General features: G+C 49.7%; 1 protein-coding gene across 4 annotated transcripts in view; it reads right to left on the reverse strand.

Moving 5' to 3' along the window:
* LOC134984180 (zinc finger protein 271-like) overlaps positions 1-23056 on the reverse strand; it is a 35788-nt gene that overhangs the window by 7048 nt on the left and 5684 nt on the right. For 2 of the 4 annotated variants that reach the window (XM_063949805.1, XM_063949804.1), the window contains exons 2-4: positions 20984-21101; positions 20803-20904; positions 16077-16853 (exon numbers count right to left, since the gene is read on the reverse strand). In XM_063949805.1, the coding sequence (XP_063805875.1) occupies positions 16077-16853; positions 20803-20904; positions 20984-21101 (997 nt within the window). The remainder of the gene's footprint in view (positions 1-16076; positions 16854-20802; positions 20905-20983; positions 21102-23056) is intronic. The other 2 variants (XM_063949806.1, XM_063949807.1) reach the window with 2 other exon arrangements.

Consider the following 23056-nt stretch of genomic DNA (forward strand, 5'->3'; position numbering starts at 1 on the left):
TATTGTCTGGCCTTGTCAGATAATTCCTCGGGCAGCTCTTGATCTAATGCCTGAACCCATGCTTCAATACCTTTAGCAGCCCAGGAGGCAGCAATAGTGGGTCTATGTACAGCACCTGTCAGGGAGTAGATAGATTTCAGGCATCCCTCCACACGCTTATCTGTCGGTTCCTTCAGTAAAGTGACAGTGGTGACAGGCAGAGTGGATGACACCACTAGGCGGGTGACATGAGAATCCACCGGCGGTGAATTTTCCCACTTGCTACATAACTCTGCAGGGAGAGGATAGCGAGCTAATGCCCGTTTAGACAGATGGAATTTCTTCCCTGGATTAGACCAGGACTCCTGCCTGACGTCCACCCAATGGTCAGAATGGGGTAATATGTTTAAACGGCAGAAGGTGGCTAAAAATCTATCAGTTTTCTTATTTACATTAGTAGAATCCTCATCATCTGTGATTTGTAGGATTTGCTTAATAGCAACCACTAAGTCAGGGACATCAACTATCAATGGAGAATCCTCATCAGAAACACCTGATTCACTGTCGGACAGGACAGTATGATCCTCCTCCTTTTCAGATGAAACATCTGAGAGATTTGTGGATTGTGAGGAGGAAGCAGCCCGCTTAGATGACCCAGAGACACGGGAGTGGCCTGGAGTAGATTTTTGTCTGCCCGAAGATTAATTTAACTGCTGCAACTGGTTAGACAAATTGTCCGCGCAAGGCGGATTAACCATAGGGACAATTTCTGTCTGCAGTGGCACTGGTGGTCCCATAGGGTTCGCAATGCATTCCACTAGAGCAGTGCTTCTCAAACTCGGTCCTCAGGACCCCACACAGTTCACATTTTGCAGGTCACCTAGCAGGAACACAGGTGTAGTCATTACTCACTGACACACTTGAAAATATCCACAGGTGGAGCTGATTATTTCTCTTGCGATTTTGTGAGGAGACCTGGAAAACATGAACTGTTTGGGGTCCTGAGGATCAAGTTTGAGAACCTGTGCACTAGAGTACCCAGTAGGGCTGTGAACGCAGCCCAGGGTGACTCCTGATTGGTTACAGGCGCTGCAGACTGACTGGGAGATGTATGACACAGTACACCGACCATCATACACAGATTCCCCCTCTGGTAAATCATTGGCACATGCTCTGCATGAGGCAGGAGCGTCCACAGACTTACTGCCCTTCTTATTAGACATTATACTAAATGCAGCAATAGAGCGGTTTAGTACGATGAAGCCAGACAGAGTATAATACCTGCAAATAAATCCAATGGTATGTGACTGAATACCCAGTACACAACACCTGCAAATAAATCTGGTATTATGTAACTGAGTACACAGTAGAATACACGCAATGGGTAAATACTGTGACGCACTATATAAATGACCCTGACGCACCTCGTCCCTTAGGGTACAGAATAAAGTGATAGATATATCTGGGAAACACTGAAAGCGAAACCACACAGCAGATACAGGCACACACAGTTACTCTTGCACTGTAGAAAATTATTATGATAAAACTGCACTGAATATATATATATATATATATATATATATATATATATATATATATATATATACATATACACACACATATACATACATACATATACACATACACACACACAGACAGACAGCGGTCTGACACTCCAGGTGAACGCAGCACAATAGCAGCAGTGCCCGCACAAATAACGAAGAATAAGAATCTAGAGGTGCGGCACTCTGCGAATAACCAGTTCAGGAGACAGCGGGGTTTAAATATATATAATAAAGAAGTGCGGTTCTAGATCGGAGGTATATATCAGAATACTCGTACAATATATCCTGTAATAGGTATACTCTTTCTTAACTAACGCTGTCTGTATAGAGACATGTAGAATACTCAAGTGTTTGTAAAGTCACAGCGCTGTATACAGGCGGCTTTACAAGGGAGACCTTGCCCTGCAGTCCAGGAGACCAGCCTCAGCCTATACTTAGAAGATGGCGCCCAGCGTCTCAGTCAGGGAGTGAGGGAGAGTGTGAGACAGCTCCAGGGTGGGAAATATATGTGGAGATGGCGCCCTGGGCCGGGTGAGGGGCTACAGGTCAAGCACCGGTTCTCCTATGCTGGACTTCCACCGGTACTACAGAGCCTTATTAAATGGGGCGTTAATACACCCGACCTGTACTCCTACGCCCTGGCGGTCTAGTGGGGTCCATGTTCGGTAATAGTGTCCACGCCAGCACAGCGACCCGTCTCCCTAGGTCGTGGACGGAACGCGATTTAATGGTGGGTCCCACCTGGAGGACCCTCTTACTTCCTCCCCATAGCAGCCACGTGATCCAGGAGAGCGGTCTGCGACCGTGTGCCTAAAGCCAGAGCGTCTCCGCCACGAGTACCCGGGAACAGGCCGCAGGAGTATGAGACACCACTTGGGAGGTGATGGAGCTGCAGCGCTGAAGTGTCTCCATGACATACAGAGCTGACAGCCCAGTTGAAGAAATCTTCTTAGAAAAGCTTTTCAGGGCTGCCCAGCGCAGCCCTCCTGTTACTGACCTGCTGCTGCAGGCACCAACTCAAAACTGAGCTCTCAGTGCCTGAAGGCGGGGTTATAGAGGAGGCCCCAATGCATCCTGGGATAGCCTAAAGCTTTAGCCTGTTGGTGCCTCTGGAACAAGATCCACTCTACACCCCGATGTTTCCCCTGTGGAAACCAATGTATCCTGTTGCAGAAATAATAAGAATTTACTTACCGATAATTCTATTTCTCGTAGTCCGTAGTGGATGCTGGGGACTCCGTCAGGACCATGGGGAATAGCGGCTCCGCAGGAGACAGGGCACAAAAGTAAAAGCTTTAGGATCAGGTGGTGTGCACTGGCTCCTCCCCCTATGACCCTCCTCCAAGCCTCAGTTAGGATACTGTGCCCGGACGAGCGTACACAATAAGGAAGGATTTTGAATCCCGGGTAAGACTCATACCAGCCACACCAATCACACTGTACAACCTGTGATCTGAACCCAGTTAACAGCATGATAACAGCGGAGCCTCTGAAAAGATGGCTCACAACAATAATAACCCGATTTTTGAAACAATAACTATGTACAAGTATTGCAGACAATCCGCACTTGGGATGGGCGCCCAGCATCCACTACGGACTACGAGAAATAGAATTATCCGTAAGTAAATTCTTATTTTCTCTGACGTCCTAAGTGGATGCTGGGGACTCCGTCAGGACCATGGGGATTATACCAAAGCTCCCAAACGGGCGGGAGAGTGCGGATGACTCTGCAGCACCGAATGAGAGAACTCCAGGTCCTCCTCAGCCAGGGTGTGCCCCTGACCAAGTAGCAGCTCGGCAAAGTTGTAAAGCCGAGACCCCTCGGGCAGCCGCCCAAGATGATCCCACCTTCCTTGTGGAATGGGCATTTACATATTTTGGCTGTGGCAGGCCTGCCACAGAATGTGCAAGCTGAATTGTACTACACATCCAACTAGCAATCGTCTGCTTAGAAGCAAGAGCACCCAGTTTTTTGGGTGCCTACAGGATAACAGCAAGTCAGTTTTCCCGACTCCAGCCGTCCTGGAAACCTATATTTTCAGGGCCCTGACAACATCTAGCAACTTGGAGTCCTCCAAGTCCCTAGTAGCCGCAGGTACCACAATAAGCTGGTGCAGGTGAAACGCTGACACCACCTTAGGGAGAAACTGGGGACGAGTCCGCAGCTCTGCCCTGTCCGAATGGACAATCAGATATGGGCTTTGTGAGACAAAGCCGCCAATTCTAACACTCGTCTGGCCGAGGCCAGGGCCAACAGCATGGTCACTTTTCATGTGAGATATTTCAAATCCACAGATTTGAGCGGTTTAAACCAATGTGATTTGAGGAATCCCAGAACTACGTTGAGATCCCACAGTGCCACTGGAGGCACAAAAGGGGGTTGTATATGCAGTACTCCCTTGACAAACTTCTGGACTTCAGGAACTGAAGCCAATTCTTTCTGGAAGAAAATTGACAGGGCCGAAATTTGAACCTTAATGGACCCCAATTTGAGGCCCATAGACACTCCTGTTTGCAGGAAATGCAGGAATCGACCGAGTTGAAATTTCTTCGTGGGGCCTTCCTGGCCTCACACCACGCAACATATTTTCGCCACATGTGGTGATAATGTTGTGCGGTCACCTCCTTCCTGGCTTTGACCAGGGTAGGAATGACCTCTTCCGGAATGCCTTTTTCCCTTAGGATCCGGCGTTCCACCGCCATGCCGTCAAACGCAGCCGCGGTAAGTCTTGGAACAGACATGGTACTTGCTGAAGCAAGTCCCTTCTTAGCGGCAGAGGCCATGAGTCCTCTGTGAGCATTTCTTGAAGTTCCGGGTACCAAGTCCTTCTTGGCCAATCCGGAGCCACGAGTATAGTTCTTACTCCTCTACGTCTTATAATTCTCAGTACCTTGGGTATGAGAAGCAGAGGAGGGAACACATACACCGACTGGTACACCCACGGTGTTACCAGAACGTCCACAGCTATTGCCTGAGGGTCTCTTGACCTGGCGCAATACCTGTCCAGTTTTTTGTTCAGGCGGGACGCCATCATGTCCACCTTTGGTCTTTCCCAACGGTTCACAATCATGTGGAAGACTTCCCGATGAAGTCCCCACTCTCCCGGGTGGAGGTCGTGCCTGCTGAGGAAGTCTGCTTCCCAGTTGTCCACTCCCGGAATGAACACTGCTGACAGTGCTATCACATGATTTTCCGCCCAGCGAAGAATCCTTGCAGTTTCTGCCATTGCCCTCCTGCTTCTTGTGCCGCCCTGTCTGTTTACGTGGGCGACTGCCGTGATGTTGTCCCACTGGATCAATACCGGCTGACCTTGAAGCAGAGGTCTTGCTAAGCTTAGAGCATTGTAAATTGTCCTTAGCTCCAGTATATTTATGTGGAGAGAAGTCTCCAGACTTGATCACACTCCCTGGAAATTTTTTCCCTGTGTGACTGCTCCCCAGCCTCTCAGGCTGGCATCCGTGGTTACCAGGACCCAGTCCTGAATGCCGAATCTGCGGCCCTTTAGTAGATGAGCACTCCGCAGCCACCGCAGAAGAAACACCCTTGTCCTTGGAGACAGGGTTATCCGCCGATGCATCTGAAGATGCGATCCGGACCATTTTTCCAGCAGATCCCACTGAAAAGTTCTTGCGTGAAATCTGCCGAATGGAATCGCTTCGTAAGAAGCCACCATTTTTCCCAGGACCCTTGTGCAATGATGCACTGACACTTTTCCTGGTTTTAGGAGGTTCCTGACTAGCTCGGATAACTCCCTGGCTTTCTTCTCCGGGAGAAACACCCTTTTCTGGACTGTGTCCAGAATCATCCCTAGGAACAGCAGACGTGTCGTCGGAAACAGCTGCGATTTTGGAATATTTAGAATCCACCCGTGCTGTCGTAGAACTACTTGAGATAGTGCTACTCCGACCTCCAACTGTTCTCTGGACCTTGCCCTTATCAGGAGATCGTCCATTTTCTTTGAAGAAGAATCATCATTTCGGCCATTACCTTGGTAAAGACCCGGGGTGCCGTGGACAATCCAAACGGCAGCGTCTGAAACTGATAGTGACAGTTCTGTACCACGAACCTGAGGTACCCTTGGTGAGAAGGGCAAATTGGGACATGGAGGTAAGCATCCCTGATGTCCAGGGACACCATATAGTCCCCTTCTTCCTGGTTCGCTATCACTGCTCTGAGTGACTCCATCTTGATTTGAACCTTTGTATGTAAGTGTTCAAATATTTCAGATTTAGAATAGGTCTCACCGAGCCGTCTGGCTTCAGTACCACAATATAGTGTGGAATAATACCCCTTTCCTTGTTGTAGGAGGGGTACTTTGATTATCACCTGCTGGGAATACAGCTTGTGAATTGTTTCCAATACTGCCTCCCTGTCGGAGGGAGACGTTGGTAAAGCAGACTTCAGGAACCTGCGAGGGGGAGACGTCTCGAATTTCCAATCTGTACCCCTGGGATACTACTTGTAGGATCCAGGGGTCCACTTGCGAGTGAGGCCACTGCGTGCTGAAACTCTTGAGACGACCCCCCACCGCACCTGAGTCCGCTTGTACGGCCCCAGCGTCATGCTGAGGACTTGGCCGAAGCGGTGGAGGGCTTCTGTTCCTGGGAATGGGCTGCCTGCTGCAGTCTTCTTCCCTTTCCTCTATCCCTGGGCAGATATGACTGGCCTTTTGCCCGCTTGCCCTTATGGGGACGAAAGGACTGAGGCTGAAAAGACGGTGTCTTTTTCTGCTGAGATGTGACTTGGGGTAAAAAAGGTGGATTTTCCAGCTGTTGCCGTGGCCACCAGGTCCGATGGAACGACCCCAAATAACTCCTCCCCTTTATACGGCAATACTTCCATGTGCCGTTTGGAATCTGCATCACCTGACCACTGTCGTGTCCATAAACATCTTCTGGCAGATATGGACATCGCACTTACTCTTGATGCCAGAGTGCAAATATCCCTCTGTGCATCTCGCATATATAGAATTGCATCCTTTAAATGCTCTATAGTCAATAAAATACTGTCCCTGTCAAGGGTATCAATATTTTCAGTCAGGGAATCCGACCAAGCCACCCCAGCGCTGCACATCCAGGCTGAGGCGATCGCTGGTCGCAGTATAACACCAGTATGTGTGTATATACTTTTTAGGATATTTTCCAGCCTCCTATCAGTTGGCTCCTTGAGGGCGGCCGTATCTGGAGACGGTAACGCCACTTGATAAGCGTGTGAGCGTCTTATCCACCCTAAGGGGTGTTTCCCAACGCGCCCTAACTTCTGGCGGGAAAGGGTATACCGCCAATAATTTTCTATCGGGGGAAACCCACGCATCATCACACACTTCATTTAATTTATCTGATTCAGGAAAAACTACAGGTAGTTTTTTCACACCCCACATAATACCCTTTTTTGTGGTACTTGTAGTATCAGAAATATGTAACACCTCCTTCATTGCCCTTAACATGTAACGTGTGGCCCTAAAGGAAAATACGTTTGTTTCTTCACCGTCGACACTGGAGTAAGTGTCCGTGTCTGTGTCGACCGACTGAGGTAAATGGGCGTTTTAAAGCCCCTGACGGTGTTTGAGACGCCTGGACAGGTACTAATTTGTTTGCCGGCCGTCTCATGTCGTCAACCGACCTTGCAGCGTGTTGACATTATCACGTAATTCCCTAAATACGCCATCCATTCCGGTGTCGACTCCCTAGAGAGTGACATCACCATTACAGGCAATTGCTCCGCCTCCTCACCAACATCGTCCTCATACATGTCGACACACACGTACCGACACACAGCACACACACAGGGAATGCTCTGATAGAGGACAGGACCCCACTAGCCCTTTGGGGAGACAGAGGGAGAGTTTGCCAGCACACACCAAAACGCTATAATTATACAGGGACAACCTTTATATAAGTGTTTTCCCTTATAGCATCTTAATATATAAGCATATCGCCAAATAAGTGCCCCCCCTCACTGTTTTAACCCTGTTTCTGTAGTGCAGTGCAGGGGAGAGCCTGGGAGCCTTCCCACCAGCAGTTCTGTGAGGGAAAATGGCGCTGTGTGCTGAGGAGAATAGGCCCCGCCCCCTTTTCGGCGGGCTTCTTCTCCCGTTTTTCTGACAACCTGGCAGGGGTTAAATACCTCCATATAGCCCCAGAGGCTATATGTGATGTATTATTAGCCAGTATAGGTACTTTCATTGCTGCCCAGGGCGCCCCCCCCAGCGCCCTGCACCCTCAGTGACCGTTGGTGTGAAGTGTGCTGAGAGCAATGGCGCACAGCTGCAGTGCTGTGCGCTACCTCATGAAGACTGAGAAGTCTTCAGCCGCCGATTTCTGGACCTCTTCTCTCTTCAGCATCTGCAAGGGGGTCGGCGGCGCGGCTCCGGTGACCCATCCAGGCTGTACCTGTGATCGTCCCTCTGGAGCTAGTGTCCAGTAGCCTAAGAAGCCAATCCATCCTGCACGCAGGTGAGTTCGCTTCTTCTCCCCTTAGTCCCGCGTTGCAGTGAGCCTGTTGCCAGCAGGACTCACTGAAAATAAAAAACCTAACAAAACTTTTACTCTAAGCAGCTCTTTAGGAGAGCCACCTAGATTGCACCCTTCTCGGCCGGGCACAAAAACCTAACTGAGGCTTGGAGGAGGGTCATAGGGGGAGGAGCCAGTGCACACCACCTGATCCTAAAGCTTTTACTTTTGTGCCCTGTCTCCTGCGGAGCCGCTATTCCCCATGGTCCTGACGGAGTCCCCAGCATCCACTTAGGACGTCAGAGAAAAATGATTATCCTTTTTAATATGTCCTGTGTCAGTCTCCATATTTATCACATTGTGTACCAGAACCTGGTGACTTGAATTTTTCTACTGAAAGCAATTTCATGCTCTGATCACACCCCTCTGATAGGGTCCTGGTCGCCTTTTCCCGCTACTCCTCCTTTACCACCTTGGAGATTGCAGGATTATATATTAATGGATGCTGAAGGCACCAGAATTATGCAAGATGCCCTGTCCTCCTTAGACGTGACCACTCCTGAAGATACTTCCATTAGGAACCATTGGTGTACCCTTAAGGCCATGGATCAGAAGCCAGAGAAGGCCGTCATCCAAGTGCCAGGGGACAGGTAATCAGCAGGGAAGGTGCAGGATCCTCAATGCTGGTTCCCATACACAAGCTCTATAAATGTATTATATACCTAAGGCGACCGTAGCAAGACTCAGATGCTGCCAACTCAGTCACAGGAGCCGTTCATTAGCCAATTCCCTGAGGCCGGCTGTTACAGGAGCATGTGGATACATACATATATATATTGGTAGATGTTCAATTAGCTTAGTGATATCACTCAGGTGCATGATAGGGAGGGGTATTTCTGAGCAAGAAAAAAAGCCATTTGGTTCCCCCAGCACCCTAAATGATAACAGTAACCAGATATGCGCAAATATGTGTAACGAAGATCTCTGAATTCTGTTATTATGTGGAATTTATATCTGGTTACGGTTATCATTCAGGGTGCTGGGGAAAACAAATGGCTTTTTTTCTTGCTTAGAAATACCCCTCCCTTTCGAGCACCTGAATGATATCACTAAGCTAATTGAGCATTTACCAATCTATATGTCTGTTGTGAGAGGCAGAGAGGTCCTGCATTAGGAGGAGGTGCAGGCCCTGACATGCCACATGGAGCATTATAGGGGTTGCTCCAAGGTAGGTAGCTCTTAGCTTAGACATATTGTAGTAAGGAGCCATTATCATGTGGCTCCTTGCTGGTTAATATTAGACCCAGATTGGGGTAATGGAGGTGTGAGGTGTGGTGCCTCTGGACTGGCTGAGCTGGATGGCTTTAGAGTGGCATACCTTTACATTCTATTAACACTTTTCACTCATTAATTTTCTAACACTATTTCTCTATTTTAATTACATTTCATGTTTGTATCACCCCCTCTATAGCTTCAACTTCCTAAATACTAATTTATTAACACTATAGGTTTTCACTGGTATGCTACGCTGGGCTTTCTGGCTTATGCTGGTGTTTTGGGGTGCCACACCCTGCACCTAGATATAGCGCTAGTGACCCCAAATATACAGAGACGCCTTGATGTGGCTTTGGGGCTTAACCACACATTTGCGCAAATATGTGTAACGAAGATCTCTGAATTCTATTAATATGTGGGATTTATATCTGGTTACTGCTATCATTCAGGGTGCTGGGGGAAACCAAATGGCATGTGGATACATGACAGGGGCTGTATCTGATATTTCATAAGCATTGTGTCACATGGCATAAGGAACCCCGAACCTCCACCCCAGCAAGCAGCTGCACCATACGAGAAATAATAGGATTTTGGTTACCTACCGGTAAATCCTTTTTTTGTAGTCCGTAGACGATGCTGGAGTCCATATTAGTACCATGGGGTATAGATGGGTCCACCAGGAGCCATTGGCACTTTAAGAGTTTAATAGTGTGGGCTGGCTCCTCCCTCTATGCCCCTCCTACCAGACTCAGCCTAGAAACTGTGCCAGAGGAGACGACATACTTCGAGAGAAGGAATTACACAGATAGTGGCGAGATTCATACGAGCTCACACAACAGGTAAATCCAGCCAACATGCCGGAACAACTCAGCAACAGCTGAAACCGTAAATTACGCAGAACTTACCTAGGAACCAGGCCGTACTGAACTATAAGACCAATGCAGGAAAACGCATCGCTGGGCGGGCGCTCAGCATCCTCTACGGACTACGAGAAAAGGATTTACCGGTAGGGAACCAAAATCCTATTTTCTCTTACGTCCTAGAGGATGCTGGGGCCATATTAGTACCATGGGGATGTACCAAAGCTCCCAGTATGAGAGGGAGAGCGCGGAGGCTCCTGCAACACTGCTTGACCAAACTTGAGGTCATCAGAGGCCAAAGTATCAAACTTGTAAAACTTGGCAAACATGTTCGACCCAGACCAAGTAGCTGCTCGGGGCAGAGTTGTACAGCTGAGACACCCCGGGCAGCCACCCAGGAAGAACCCACTTTACGAGTAGAGTGGGCCTTTACAGATGTTGGACACAGCAATCCTGCCGTGGAATAAGCATGCTGGATAGTGAACCTGATCCAGCGTGAAATAGACTGCTTAGAAGCAGGACACCCAATTTTCTTGGGATCATAGAGGACAAACAGTCACTTTTCCTATGACGAGCCGTCCTCTTCACATAAATCTTCAAAGTCCTCACTACATCCAAGGCCTTTGAAGCAACTGAGGAGTCAGTAGCCAATGGTACCACAATGGGTTGGTTGATATGGAAAGCCGACACAACCTTAGGCAGGAACTGTGGACGAGTCCTAAGTTCCGCCCTTTCTTCATGGAAGATCAGATAAGGGTTTTACAAGATAAAGCCCCCAATTCCAACACGTGTCGTGCAGAAGCCAAAGCCAACAAAGTGATCGCCTTCCACGTGAGAATCTTGAGATCAGCCTCCTGTAGAGGCTCAAACCAAGCAGATTGCAGGAACTGCAACACCACATCAAGATCCCAGGGTGCCGTTGGCGCCACAAAGGAAGGTTGTATGTGCAGAACCCCTTTCAAAAAGGTCTGAACCTCGGGGAGGACAGACAATGGTTTTTGGAAGAAGATGGACAAACCAGAGATCTGGACCTTGATGGAGCCCAATCCCAGTCCCATATCCACCCCTGTTGAAACTCCACCGCAGGAAGGACTCACACCAAGAAACATATTTTTTCCAAATGAGATGGTAATATTTAGACATTACCCCCTTCCTAACCTGTATCAGAGTAGGAACAACCCCACTGGGGATACCCTTCCGAGCTAAGTTCTGGTGTTCAATCGCCATGCCATCAAACGCAGCCATGGTAAGTCTTGATAAGCGAACGGCCCCTGCAGTAGCAGATCCTCCCGAAGAGGTAACGGCCTTAGATCTTCCAGCAGAAGATCCAGTAGATCCGCGTACCAAGCCCTCCTTGGCTAGTCCGGAGCAATGAGGATTGGCAGAACTTTTGTTCTTCTTACCAGTTGAAGAACTTTTGGTATCAGAGGAAGTGGAGGGAACACATACACCGACGTGAACACCCGCGGTGTTACCAGAGCGTTCACCGCCACCGCCTGTGGGTCTCTCGAGCTGGTACAGTACCTCTGCAGCTTCTTGTTGAGGCGGGAGGCCATCATGTCTATGTGAGGAAACCCCCACCAACCGGTTACCTCCTCGAACACCTCCAGATGGAGGCCCCACTCTCCTGGATGGAGATTGTGTCTGCTGAGGAAGTCTGCTTCCCAGTTGTCTACACCTAGAATGAAGATTGCCGACATCGCCACCGCGTGCCTTTCTGCCCAGAGGAGGATTTTTGACACCTCTGACATGGCAGCCCTGCTCTTTGTTCTGCCCTGTCGGTTTATGTAGGCCACTGTGGACACGTTGTCCGACTGCACCTGAACAGCCAGATCCTGTAGAAGGTGTGTTGCTTGCAAAAGGGCGTTGTACACGGCTCTTAGCTCCAGAATGTTTATCGGGAGAAAGGATTCTTGATCCGACCACCGTCCTTGGAAGGTTTCCCCCAGAGTGACTGCTCCCCAACCTCTTAGACTTGCATCTGTGGTTAGAAGGATCCAGTACTGAACTCCGGATCTTCGGCCTTCCAGAAGGTGAGGCAGTTGTATCCACCAGAGGAGTGAAATCCTGGCTTTCGGAGACAGACGGATCCTCTGGTGCACGTGTAGGTGAGAACCCGACCACTGGTCCAAGAGGTCCAGCTGAAAGGATCGAGCATGAAACCTTCCGTATTATAGAGCCTCGTAGGAGGCAATCATCTTCCCCAGAAGGCGGATGCACTAATGAACCGAGACCCGGGTAGGCTTTAAGACATCCCAGACCATTGATTGAATCACCAATGCTTTCTCCACCGGCAGAAACACCCTCTGCACATACGTGTCTAGGATCATTCCCAGGAAAGACAGCCTCCTTGTCGACTCCAGATGAGACTTCGGGAGGTTCAGGATCCAACCGTGCTCCTTGAGCAGATGTGTCGTGAGAGCAATGATCAGGAGATCGTCCAGATACGGAATTATGTTCACCCCTTGCTTGCGCAGGAGAACCCTCATCTCCACCATCAGCTTGGTGAAGATCTTCGGTGCTGTGGAGAGGACAAACTGCAGCGCCTGAAACTGATAGTGATCGTCTAACAGTGCAAACCTGAGATATGCCCGATGCGGAGACCAGATGGGAATGTGGAGGTACGCATCCTTGATGTCCAGGGACACCAGGAAGTCCCCCTCCGTCAGACCTGAGATGACAGCTCTCAGAGACACAGTCTTGAATTTGAACTCCCTGAGGTAGGGATTCAAAGATTTTAAGTTCAGAATTGGCGGTACCGAACCATCCTGCTGAAATGCGGGAGTCTCGCCCTCACCTGACCTTCCTCCAGGCCTAGTCATCCACCGTCATGCGGAGGACTTAGGGGTATCAGAAGCAGGCTTCTGGTTCTGGGAGCCAGCGGGAGCAGGCTTTTTTCCTTTAGCACGACCACCTCTGAAGAAGGTGTTCGAAGGCTTGTTCTTTCTAGGCTTCGCGGGCCGAAAGGACTGTGATGTGGCTGGTGTAAAGGGCTTCTTCGTAGCCGATGCAGCTGAGGGGAGAAAAGGAGACTTACCCGCGGTAGCTGTGGCAATCCACGCTTCCAGCGCCTCCCCAAAGAGAGCCTGATCTGTATAAGGTAGACCCTCCACACTTTTCCTGGATTCCGCGTCCGCAGACTATTGGCGCAGCCAGAGACCCCTGCAAGCCGAGACGGACATGGTAGAGATCCCCGCAGCCATGGAGCCTAGGTCCTTCATGGAATCTACCAGGAACCCTGCAGAATCCTAAATATTAGGTAAAAATAAATCAACGTCGCCTTTATCCAGCGTAGACGATTCCTCCTGCAGAGTGATTGACCACCTGGCAATAGCTATAGCAATCCAAGCACAGGCTATAGTTGGCCGCAATATAGCCCCTGAAGTGTAAATGGATTTTAGCGTAGCATCCACCTTCCGATCTGCCAGGGCTTTCAACGTGGTAGATCCTGGGACTGGCAGCACCACCTGTTTGGACAGCCTAGAGACAGAGGCGTCGACTGTCGGCAGGGGGACTCCCATTTTTTCCTATCTTCCTCTGGGAAGGGAAAAGCAACCAAGACCCTCTTAGGGATCTGGAATTTCTTTTCCGGATTTTACCAGGCATTTTCAAAGATAGCATTTAATTCTTTGGATGCCGGGAAGGTGAGGGGGGGCTTTTTATTGTCTGTGAAGAAGGCCTCCTCTACCTGCTCAGTAGCTGTGTCACTAATGTGTAATAAATCCCTTACAGCTTCAATCAACCCCCTTAGCAAGTAATGCTGTCTTCCCGCTCCTGTGAGATTATACAGGCCCGAGGATTTGTTTGCTGGCTGAGATCTGAGGACCCCGACAGGCTGGAAATGGTCAGTGCAGGGTCAGGTGCTGGCTCAGGGCGCCCCTCACAGTGCCGCACTGAAGTACCGCTGAGCCGTCCGGGAGCGCGGTTAATACCGCGTTCCTACCCATACAGCCGCCCTCTTCACACTGACCCTCCGCTTGTATGGGGGAACAGTGACTCACTCACCAGTTAAAGCTCTGCAAGGGGGTGGCGGCTGGCTGTCGGGGTGAGCATTCCCCTGTGGCGGGGCGCGATCTGTCCCCTCAGGAGCTCAATGACCAGTCAGCAGAGTCAGTGGCTCAGACCCCGCAGGGCGGACACTGCTCCCCCCCCCCCCCAGTCCCTCGATGCAGGCAGGCTGTTGCCAGCAGCCTCCTGTAAAAAAATAAAATCTAACAAACTTTTACCAGGCTGTAGACCTCCCCTAGCTGTGACCGGCTCCTCCGGACACATTTTCTAAACTGAGTCTGGTAGGAGGGGCATAGAGGGAGGAGCCAGCCCACACTCTCAAACTCTTAAAGTGCCAATGGCTCCTAGTGGACCAGTCTATACCCCATGGTACTAATGTGGACCCCAGCATACTCTAGGACGTAAAAGAAAAGTGGTTTATATATAGACCAGCGTGTGCTAACCCTCAGGGCATGTAATACCATAGTCAGAGGGACTGCTGCTGGTGACACACAGTGACATGATGTGAGGAGGAGAGCAGGAGTATAATAGGGGCTGATGTCTCCTGATGTATGAGATACACCAGAGAGTGTGGGGAGGAGACTGGTCAGATCTCTGGGCTGGTAACACACAGTGACATGATGTAAGGGGGAGAGCAGGAGTATAATAGGGGCTGATGGCTTCTGATGTATGAGACTGGTCAGATCTCTGGGCTGGTAACACACAGTGACATGATGTGAGGGGGAGAGCAGGTGTATAATAGGGGCTGATGTCTCCTGATGTATGAGATACACCCGAGAGTGTGGGGAGGAGACTGGTCAGATCTCTGGGCTGGTAACACACAGTGACATGATGTGAGGGGGAGAGCAGGAGTATAATAGGGGCTGATGTCTCCTGATGTATGAGATACACCAGAGAGTGTGGGGAGGAGACTGGTCAGATCTCTGGGCTGGTAACACACAGTGACATGATGTGAGGGGGAGAGCAGGAGTGTAATAGGGGCTAATGTCTCCTGATGTATGAGATACACCAGAGAGTGTGGGGAGGAGACTGGTCAGATCTCTGGGCTGGTAACACAGTGACATGATGTGAGGAGGAGAGCAGGAGAATAATAGGGGCTGATGGCTCCTGGTGTATGAGATACAACAGAGAGTGTGGGGAGGAGACTGGTCAGATCTCTGGGCTGGTAACACAGTGACATGATGTGAGGGGAGAGCAGGAGTATAATAGGGGCTGATGGCTCCTGATGTATGAGATACACCAGAGAGTGTGGGGAGGAGACTGGTCAGATCTCTGGGCTGGTAACACACAGTGACATGATGTGAGGGGGAGAGCAACAGTATAATAGGGGCTGATGGCTCCTGATGTATGAGATACACCAGGGAGTGTGGGGAGGAGACTGGTCAGATCTCTAGGCTGGTAACACACAGTGACATGATGTGAGGGGAGAGCCGGAGTATAATAGGGGCTGATGGCTCCTGATGTATGAGATATACCAGAGAGTGTGGGGAGGAGACTGGTCAGATCTCTGGGCTGGTAACACACAGTGACATGATGTGAGGGGGAGAGCAGGAGTATAATAGGGGCTGACGGCTCCTGATGTATGAGATACACCAGGGAGTGTGGGGAGGAGACTGGTCAGATCTCTAGGCTGGTAACACACAGTGACATGAAGTGAGGGGAGAGCAGGAGTATAATAGGGGCTGATGTCTCCTGATGTATGAGATATACCAGAGAGTGTGGGGAGGAGACTGGTCAGATCTCTGGGCTGGTAACACACAGTGACATGATGTGAGGGGGAGAGCAGGAGTATAATAGGGGCTGAAGGCTCCTCCACTGGGCAGATACATTTTCCTCATTAGTCTGTACTGACAGAGGAGGGTGTAGGATAAGAGATTGCTGTAGTGACTGAGCAAGGAGAATATGTGACTCTTTTCAGTTAGTGTTTATTACTCACCTGTGCTGATATCTGTAGGGATCTCCTCCTCCTTACACTGCTGATCACCCCTCACACACGTCTCTTCTTCTCCCTCTGTATCTTCTGCCTTTATATCAGTCACATACGTCTCTTCTTCTCTCTCTGTATCTTCTGCCTTTATATCAGTCACATACGTCTCTTCTTCTCCCTCTATATCTTCTGCCTTTATATCAGTCACATATGTCTCTTCTTCTCCCTCTATATCTTCTGCCTTTATATCAGTCACATACATCTCTTCTTCTCCCTCTATATCTTCTGCCTTTATATCAGTCACATACATCTCTTCTTCTCCCTCTATATCTTCTGCCTTTATATCAGTCACATACGTCTCTTCTTCTCCCTCTATATCTTCTGCCTTTATATCAGTCACATACGTCTCTTCTTCTCTCTCTGTATCTTCTGCCTTTATATCAGTCACATACGTCTCTTCTTCTCTCTCTGTATCTTCTGCCTTTATATCAGTCACATACGTCTCTTCTCCCTCTATATCTTCTGCCTTTATATCAGTCACATACGTCTCTTCTTCTCCCTCTATATCTTCTGCCTTTATATCAGTCACATACGTCTCTTCTTCTCCCTCTATATCTTCTGCCTTTATATCAGTCACATACGTCTCTTCTTCTCCCTCTATATCTTCTGCCTTTATATCAGTCACATACGTCTCTTCTTCTCCCTCTGTATCTTCTGCCTTTATATCAGTCACATACGTCTCTTCTTCTCCCTCTGTATCTTCTGCCTTAATATCAGACAGACGTTCTACCTAAAAAAAAAAAAAAAAAAAAAACAACCAGAATTTTATGGTAAGAACTAACTGTTGTTAAATCTGTTTCTGCGAGGTACACTGGGCTCAACAAGGATTAACATCGGGATGTAGAGTAGGATCTTGATCCGAGGCACCAACAGGCTCAAAGCTTTGACTGTTCCCAAGATGTACAGCGCCGCCTCCTCTATAACGCCGCCTCCGTGCACAGGAGCTCAGTTTCGTTACCCAGCCCAATGCAGTAGCAGGTTCCAGAGACGACAATCGCTCGTAGCCAATTACACCACATACTCACCACAGGAGAGGATGTCAGCGGCTAATTCCACACCAACCCAAAGAAGCTAAGTGCGTCAGGGCGGGCGCCTTGTGGAGCCCAGTGTAACTCGCAGAAAGATTTAACAACGGTATGTTCTTACCATAAATCTTGTTTTCTGCTGCGGGGTACACTGGGCTCCACAGGGAATAACATCGGGGATGTCCTAAAGCAGTTCCTTATGGGAGGGGACGCACTGTAGCGGGCACAAGAACCCGGCGTCCAAAGGAAGCATCCTGGGAGGTGGAAGTATCAAAGGCATAGAACCTTATGAATATGTTCACTGAAGACCACGTAGCCGCCTTGCACAATTGTTCAAGGATCGCACCACGGTGAGCCGCCCAAGAAGGTCCAACCGACCGAGTAGAATGGGCTTTGATGGTAGCAGGAGCCGGACGACCAGCCTGTACAAAAGCATGTGCAATCATTATTCTAATCCATCTGGCCAGTGTCTGCTTGGAAGCAGGCCAGCCACGTTTTGTGAAAACCAAACAGTACAGAAAGAGAATCAGACTTCCTAATGGGCGTTCTAAGAACCGCCCTGTCACAGTGAAAAATCAAATGGGGAGACAAACTGGATAAGGTACCCAAGTCCGAGACCCTTCTAGCTGAAGCAATAGCGAACAAGAATAGCACCTTAAGGGAAAGCTACTTAAGGTCAGCAGAGGCAAGAGATTCAAACAGAGACTTGGCCGTACTAAGGGGGTAAAATTCCAAGTTGATCGCAGCAGGAAATTTTTTAGCAGTTGGGCAAAACCATGTGCACTGCAGGGGGGCAGATATAACATTTGCAGAGAGAGTTAGATTTGGGTGGGTTATTTTGTTTCTGTGCAGGGTAAATACTGGCTGCTTTATGTTTACACTGCAATTTAGATTGCAGATTGAACTCAACACACCCAAATCTAACTCTCTCTGCACATGTTACATCTGCCCCCCCTGCAGTGCACATGGTTTTGCCCAAATGCTAAAAAACTTCCTGCTGCGATCAACTTGGAATTACCCCCTAAACTTGAAAACGTCATGATTGTGAGAGATACACCAAGTAAAGTGAGCATTCCAGACCCTATGGTAAATCCGAGCAGATGCTAAGTCCTGGTAAACACAAAGGGCTTGAACGAGAAGGTCTGGTTGTTTTGGAAGTAGAAGGGGACGATCTAGCGAGAGGCCCTGTAGATCGGAGAACCAGTGCCGCCTGGGCCACGCCGGAGCGATTAGAAGTAGGTTTCCTCCTTCTTGCTTAAACTTCCGTATTACTCTGGGCAGTAATGACACCGGCGGGAACACATACAGCAGCCAAAAGTTCCATGGGATTGACAGAGCATCCACGAACGCTGATTGAGGATCCCTTGCCCTGAAGACCGGAAACCTTGTGATTGTGTCGTGATGCCATCAGGTCCACATCTGGAAGGCCCCACTTGTCCGCGAGAAATTGAAACACTTCTGGTTGGAGGCTCTATTCTCCGGCGTGTACGTCCTGACGACTGAGAAAGTTCGCTTCCCAGTTTAGGGCCCCCGGAATGAACACTGCGGATATGGCTGGCAGATGGAGTTCTGCCCACTGAAGAATACTTGATACTTCCCTCATTGCCATGTGGCTGAGAGTGCCGCCTTCATGATTGATGTACGCCACCGTGGTGGCTTTGTACGATTGTACTTGAACAGGTCTGTTCTGTATCAGATGCTGGGCCATTGTTAACGCATTGAACAACGCCCGCAGTTCCAGAATATTTATCGGGAGTACAGACTCCTCCTCGGTCCACCGACCTTGAAGGGAGTGTTGTTCCAACACCGCGCCCCAACCTCTCAGACTGGCATCCGTCGTCAGCAGGACCTAGTTGGATATCTAGAAGGGACGGCCCCTGCTCAATTGATGGTCCTGAAGCCACCAGCTCAGTGACAGGCGGACCTCCGGAGACAAGGAGATCATGTGAGATCTGATCCGGTGAGGCAGGCCATCCCACTTGGACAGAATCAACGTCTGCAGAGGGAGAGAATGAAATTGAGCATACTCCACCATGTCAAAAGCCGACACCATGAGACCTAGCACTTGTATTGCCGAATGAATCAACACTTGCGGACGAGATAGGAAGCATCGAATCCTGTCCTGAAGTTTCAGGACCTTCTCCTGAGACAAGAACCACCGCTGGTTGTGAGTGTCCAATAACGCTCCCAGGAACCAGGGATGATTTCTTCCAGTTGACAAGCCACCAGTGGGCTGTCATGACCTGGACAGTCAGATCTAGAGGACACAGGAGAATTTCTGGGGAATTTGCCAGGATCAACAAATCGTCTAGGTACGGCAGAATCCTGACCCCTTGACGGCAGAGTGTAGCCATCATGACCACCATCAACGGGGAGCCGTTGTCAAACCAAAGGGTAATGCCCGAAATTGGTAATGAAGGTTGCCCACTGCAAACCTTAGGTACTGCTGATGAGACACTGCAATAGGAATATGCAGGTAGGCATCCTGTATGTCCAGGGAGACAGCGGTGAATAGTACCCCTTGCCTCTCTGAGCCAGAGGCACCTGTACTACCACTCCTGTGGTCAGGAGGGAATGTACCACTGAATGCAGGGTGTTTGCTTCTGCCGGGTCCAGAGGAACATATGTCAGGAAAAATCGATGTGGGGGACGATTCTTGAAGGGTACGGCGTAACCTCGAGCGACGACTTCCCTTACCCAGGCATCGGAAGTGGTTTTAAACCATTCCTGGGCAAAACCTAGAAGTCGGCCCCCCACCATGGGATCCTCCAGAGGGAGGCCCAACCCGTCATGCGGCAGGTTTGTCAGTTTTGGAAGCAGGCTGACGGGCAGCCCAGGCTCGCTTCGGTCTGGGCTTTGCAGGTCTGGAAGCACGAGCTTGCTTTGGGTACGCCTGACCTTTTGCTTTACCTGAGTACGAAAGGGCCAAGGGAAAGTACTTTTAGCCTTCTGTGCGGAAGGAGCCGTACTAGGTAGGCAAGCTGTTTTAGCAGTAGCCAGATCAGCTACAATCTTGAGGTTTTCTCCAAAGAGAATGTCTCCCTTGAAAGGAAGCACCTCCAGGGTTTTCTTGGAATCCATATTCACCGGCCAGGATCTCAACCAAAGGTTACGTCTGGCCAAGACGGACGTAGTAGCAGCCTTGGCCACCAGCACCCCGGCATTGGAGGCCGCCTCCTTAAGGTACAGAGAAGCCGTGGTAATATATGAGAGACATTGTCGAGCATGCTCAGATAAGTTGGAAGGCAGCTCCGGCTCAAGCTCCTGAGCCCACGCCTCAACAGCCCAACCTGCTGCAATGGTTGGCCTATGCACAGCCCACGTTAGGGTATAAATGCTTACTGCATGGCACCAACTTACAAACTGAGCCCCTGTGCACGGGGTTATACAGGAGGCGGCGCTGTGCATCTTGGGAACAGTCAAAGCATTGAGCCTGTTGGTGCCTCAGATCAAGATCCTACTCTACACCCCGATGTTAATCCTTGTGGAGCCCAGTGTACCCCGCAACAGAAAACACTATAATGACATTTACATACAGTCAGATTAAACGGAGGTGAAACAGTATAATATCAGTGTATAAGACACACAGCTTCTCTACAGATCATATAGTGACAGTCACTTTGGTATATTGGGGAGACCCTAAATCCCACCTACCTGATCCTCCTGTGGGATCCTGTGATTCTCCTCTGTACAGTCCTGGGAATACAGAGGACGGGGACATCTCTCTGGGGTATCTCTGTTACTGGGCTCATCTGTAGGAGACACACAGTGACTGAGTACAGTGTATATATGTGATTATCAGGTGATGTGTGTATATAGAGGGCCCCATACCTGCTCTCCCTTGTACAATACATGACAGTCTCCTCTTACCCAGTGATGTGAGGGGCCGGTGATTCTCCATCATCATGTCCTTGTACAGATCCCTGTGTTCCTCTATATACTCCTCCTCCTGCATGGAGACATATACAGTGACATCCTGACACCTTATAGACACCTGACACACACAGTGATACAGTCATCACCCAGACACATCCCCTGGTGTTACCGTATAATGTCCCATTCCCAGCAGTCACCTCTCCAGTCATCACCCAGACACATCCCCTGGTGTTACTGTATAATGCCCCATTCCCAGCAGTTACCTCTCCAGTCATCACCCAGACACGTCCCCTGATGTTACTGTATAATGCCCCATTCCCAGCAGCCACCTCTCCAGTCATCACCCAGACACGTCCCCCGGTGTTACTGTATAATGTCCCATTCCCAGCAGTCACCTCTCCAGTCATCACCCAGACACGTCCCCCGGTGTTACTGTATAATGTCCCATTCCCAGCAGTCACCTCTCCAGTCATCACCCAGACACATTCCCTGGTGTTACTGTATAATGTCCCATTCCCTTGAGTCACCTCTCCAGTCATCACCCAGACACGTCCCCCGGTGTTACTGTATAATGTCCCATTCCCAGCAGTCACCTCTCCAGTCATCACCCAGACACGTCCCCCGGTGTTACTGTATAATGTCACATTCCCAGCAGTCACCTCTCCTGTCATCACCCAGACACGTCCCCCGGTGTTACTGTATAATGTCCCATTCCCAGCAGTCACCTCTCCAGTCATCACCCAGACACGTCCCCTGGTGTTACTGTATAATGCCCCATTACCAGTAGTCACATCTCCAGTCATCACCCAGACACGTCCCCTGGTGTTACTGTATAATGTCACATTCCCAGCAGTCACCTCTCCAGTCATCACCTAGACACGTCCCCCGGTGTTACTGTATAATGTCACATTCCCAGCAGTCACCTCTCCAGTCATCACCCAGACACGTCCCCCGGTGTTACTGTATAATGTCCCATTCCCAGCAGTCACCTCTCCAGTCATCACCCAGACACGTCCCCTGGTGTTACTGTATAATGTCCCATTCCCAGCAGTCACCTCTCCAGTCATCACCCAGACACGTCCCCCGGTGTTACTGTATAATGTCCCATTCCCAGCAGTCACCTCTCCAGTCATCACCCAGACACATTCCCTGATGTTACTGTATAATGTCCCATTCCCTTGAGTCACCTCTCCAGTCATCACCCAGACACGTCACCTGGTGTTACTGTATAATGTCCCATTCCCAGCGGTCACCTCTCCAGTCATCACCCAGACATGTCCCCTGATGTTACTGTATAATGTCACATTCCCAGCAGTCACCTCTCCAGTCATCACCCAGACACGTCCCCCGGTGTTACTGTATAATGTCCCATTCCCAGCAGTCACCTCTCCAGTCATCACCCAGACACATTCCCTGGTGTTACTGTATAATGTCCCATTCCCTTGAGTCACCTCTCCAGTCATCACCCAGACACGTCACCTGGTGTTACTGTATAATGTCCCATTCCCAGCAGTCACCTCTCCAGTCATCACCCAGACACGTCCCCCGGAGTTACTGTATAATGTCCCATTCCCAGCAGTCACCTCTCCAGTCATCACCCAGACACGTCCCCTGGTGTTACTGTATAATGCCCCATTACCAGCAGTCACATCTCCAGTCATCACCCAGACACGTCCCCTGGTGTTACTGTATAATGTCACATTCCGAGCAGTCACCTCTCCAGTCATCACCCAGACACGTCCCCCGGTGTTACTGTATAATGTCCCATTACCAGTAGTCACATCTCCAGTCATCACCCAGACACATTCCCTGATGTTACTGTATAATGTCCCATTCCCTTGAGTCACCTCTCCAGTCATCACCCAGACACGTCACCTGGTGTTACTGTATAATGTCCCATTCCCAGCGGTCACCTCTCCAGTCATCACCCAGACATGTCCCCTGATGTTACTGTATAATGCCCCATTCCCAGCAGCCACCTCTCCAGTCATCACCCAGACACATCACCTGGTGTTACTGTATAATGTC

This window comes from Pseudophryne corroboree (assembly GCF_028390025.1).
Source record: "Pseudophryne corroboree isolate aPseCor3 chromosome 3 unlocalized genomic scaffold, aPseCor3.hap2 SUPER_3_unloc_4, whole genome shotgun sequence".
NCBI classification, from domain to species: Eukaryota; Metazoa; Chordata; class Amphibia; order Anura; family Myobatrachidae; genus Pseudophryne; species Pseudophryne corroboree.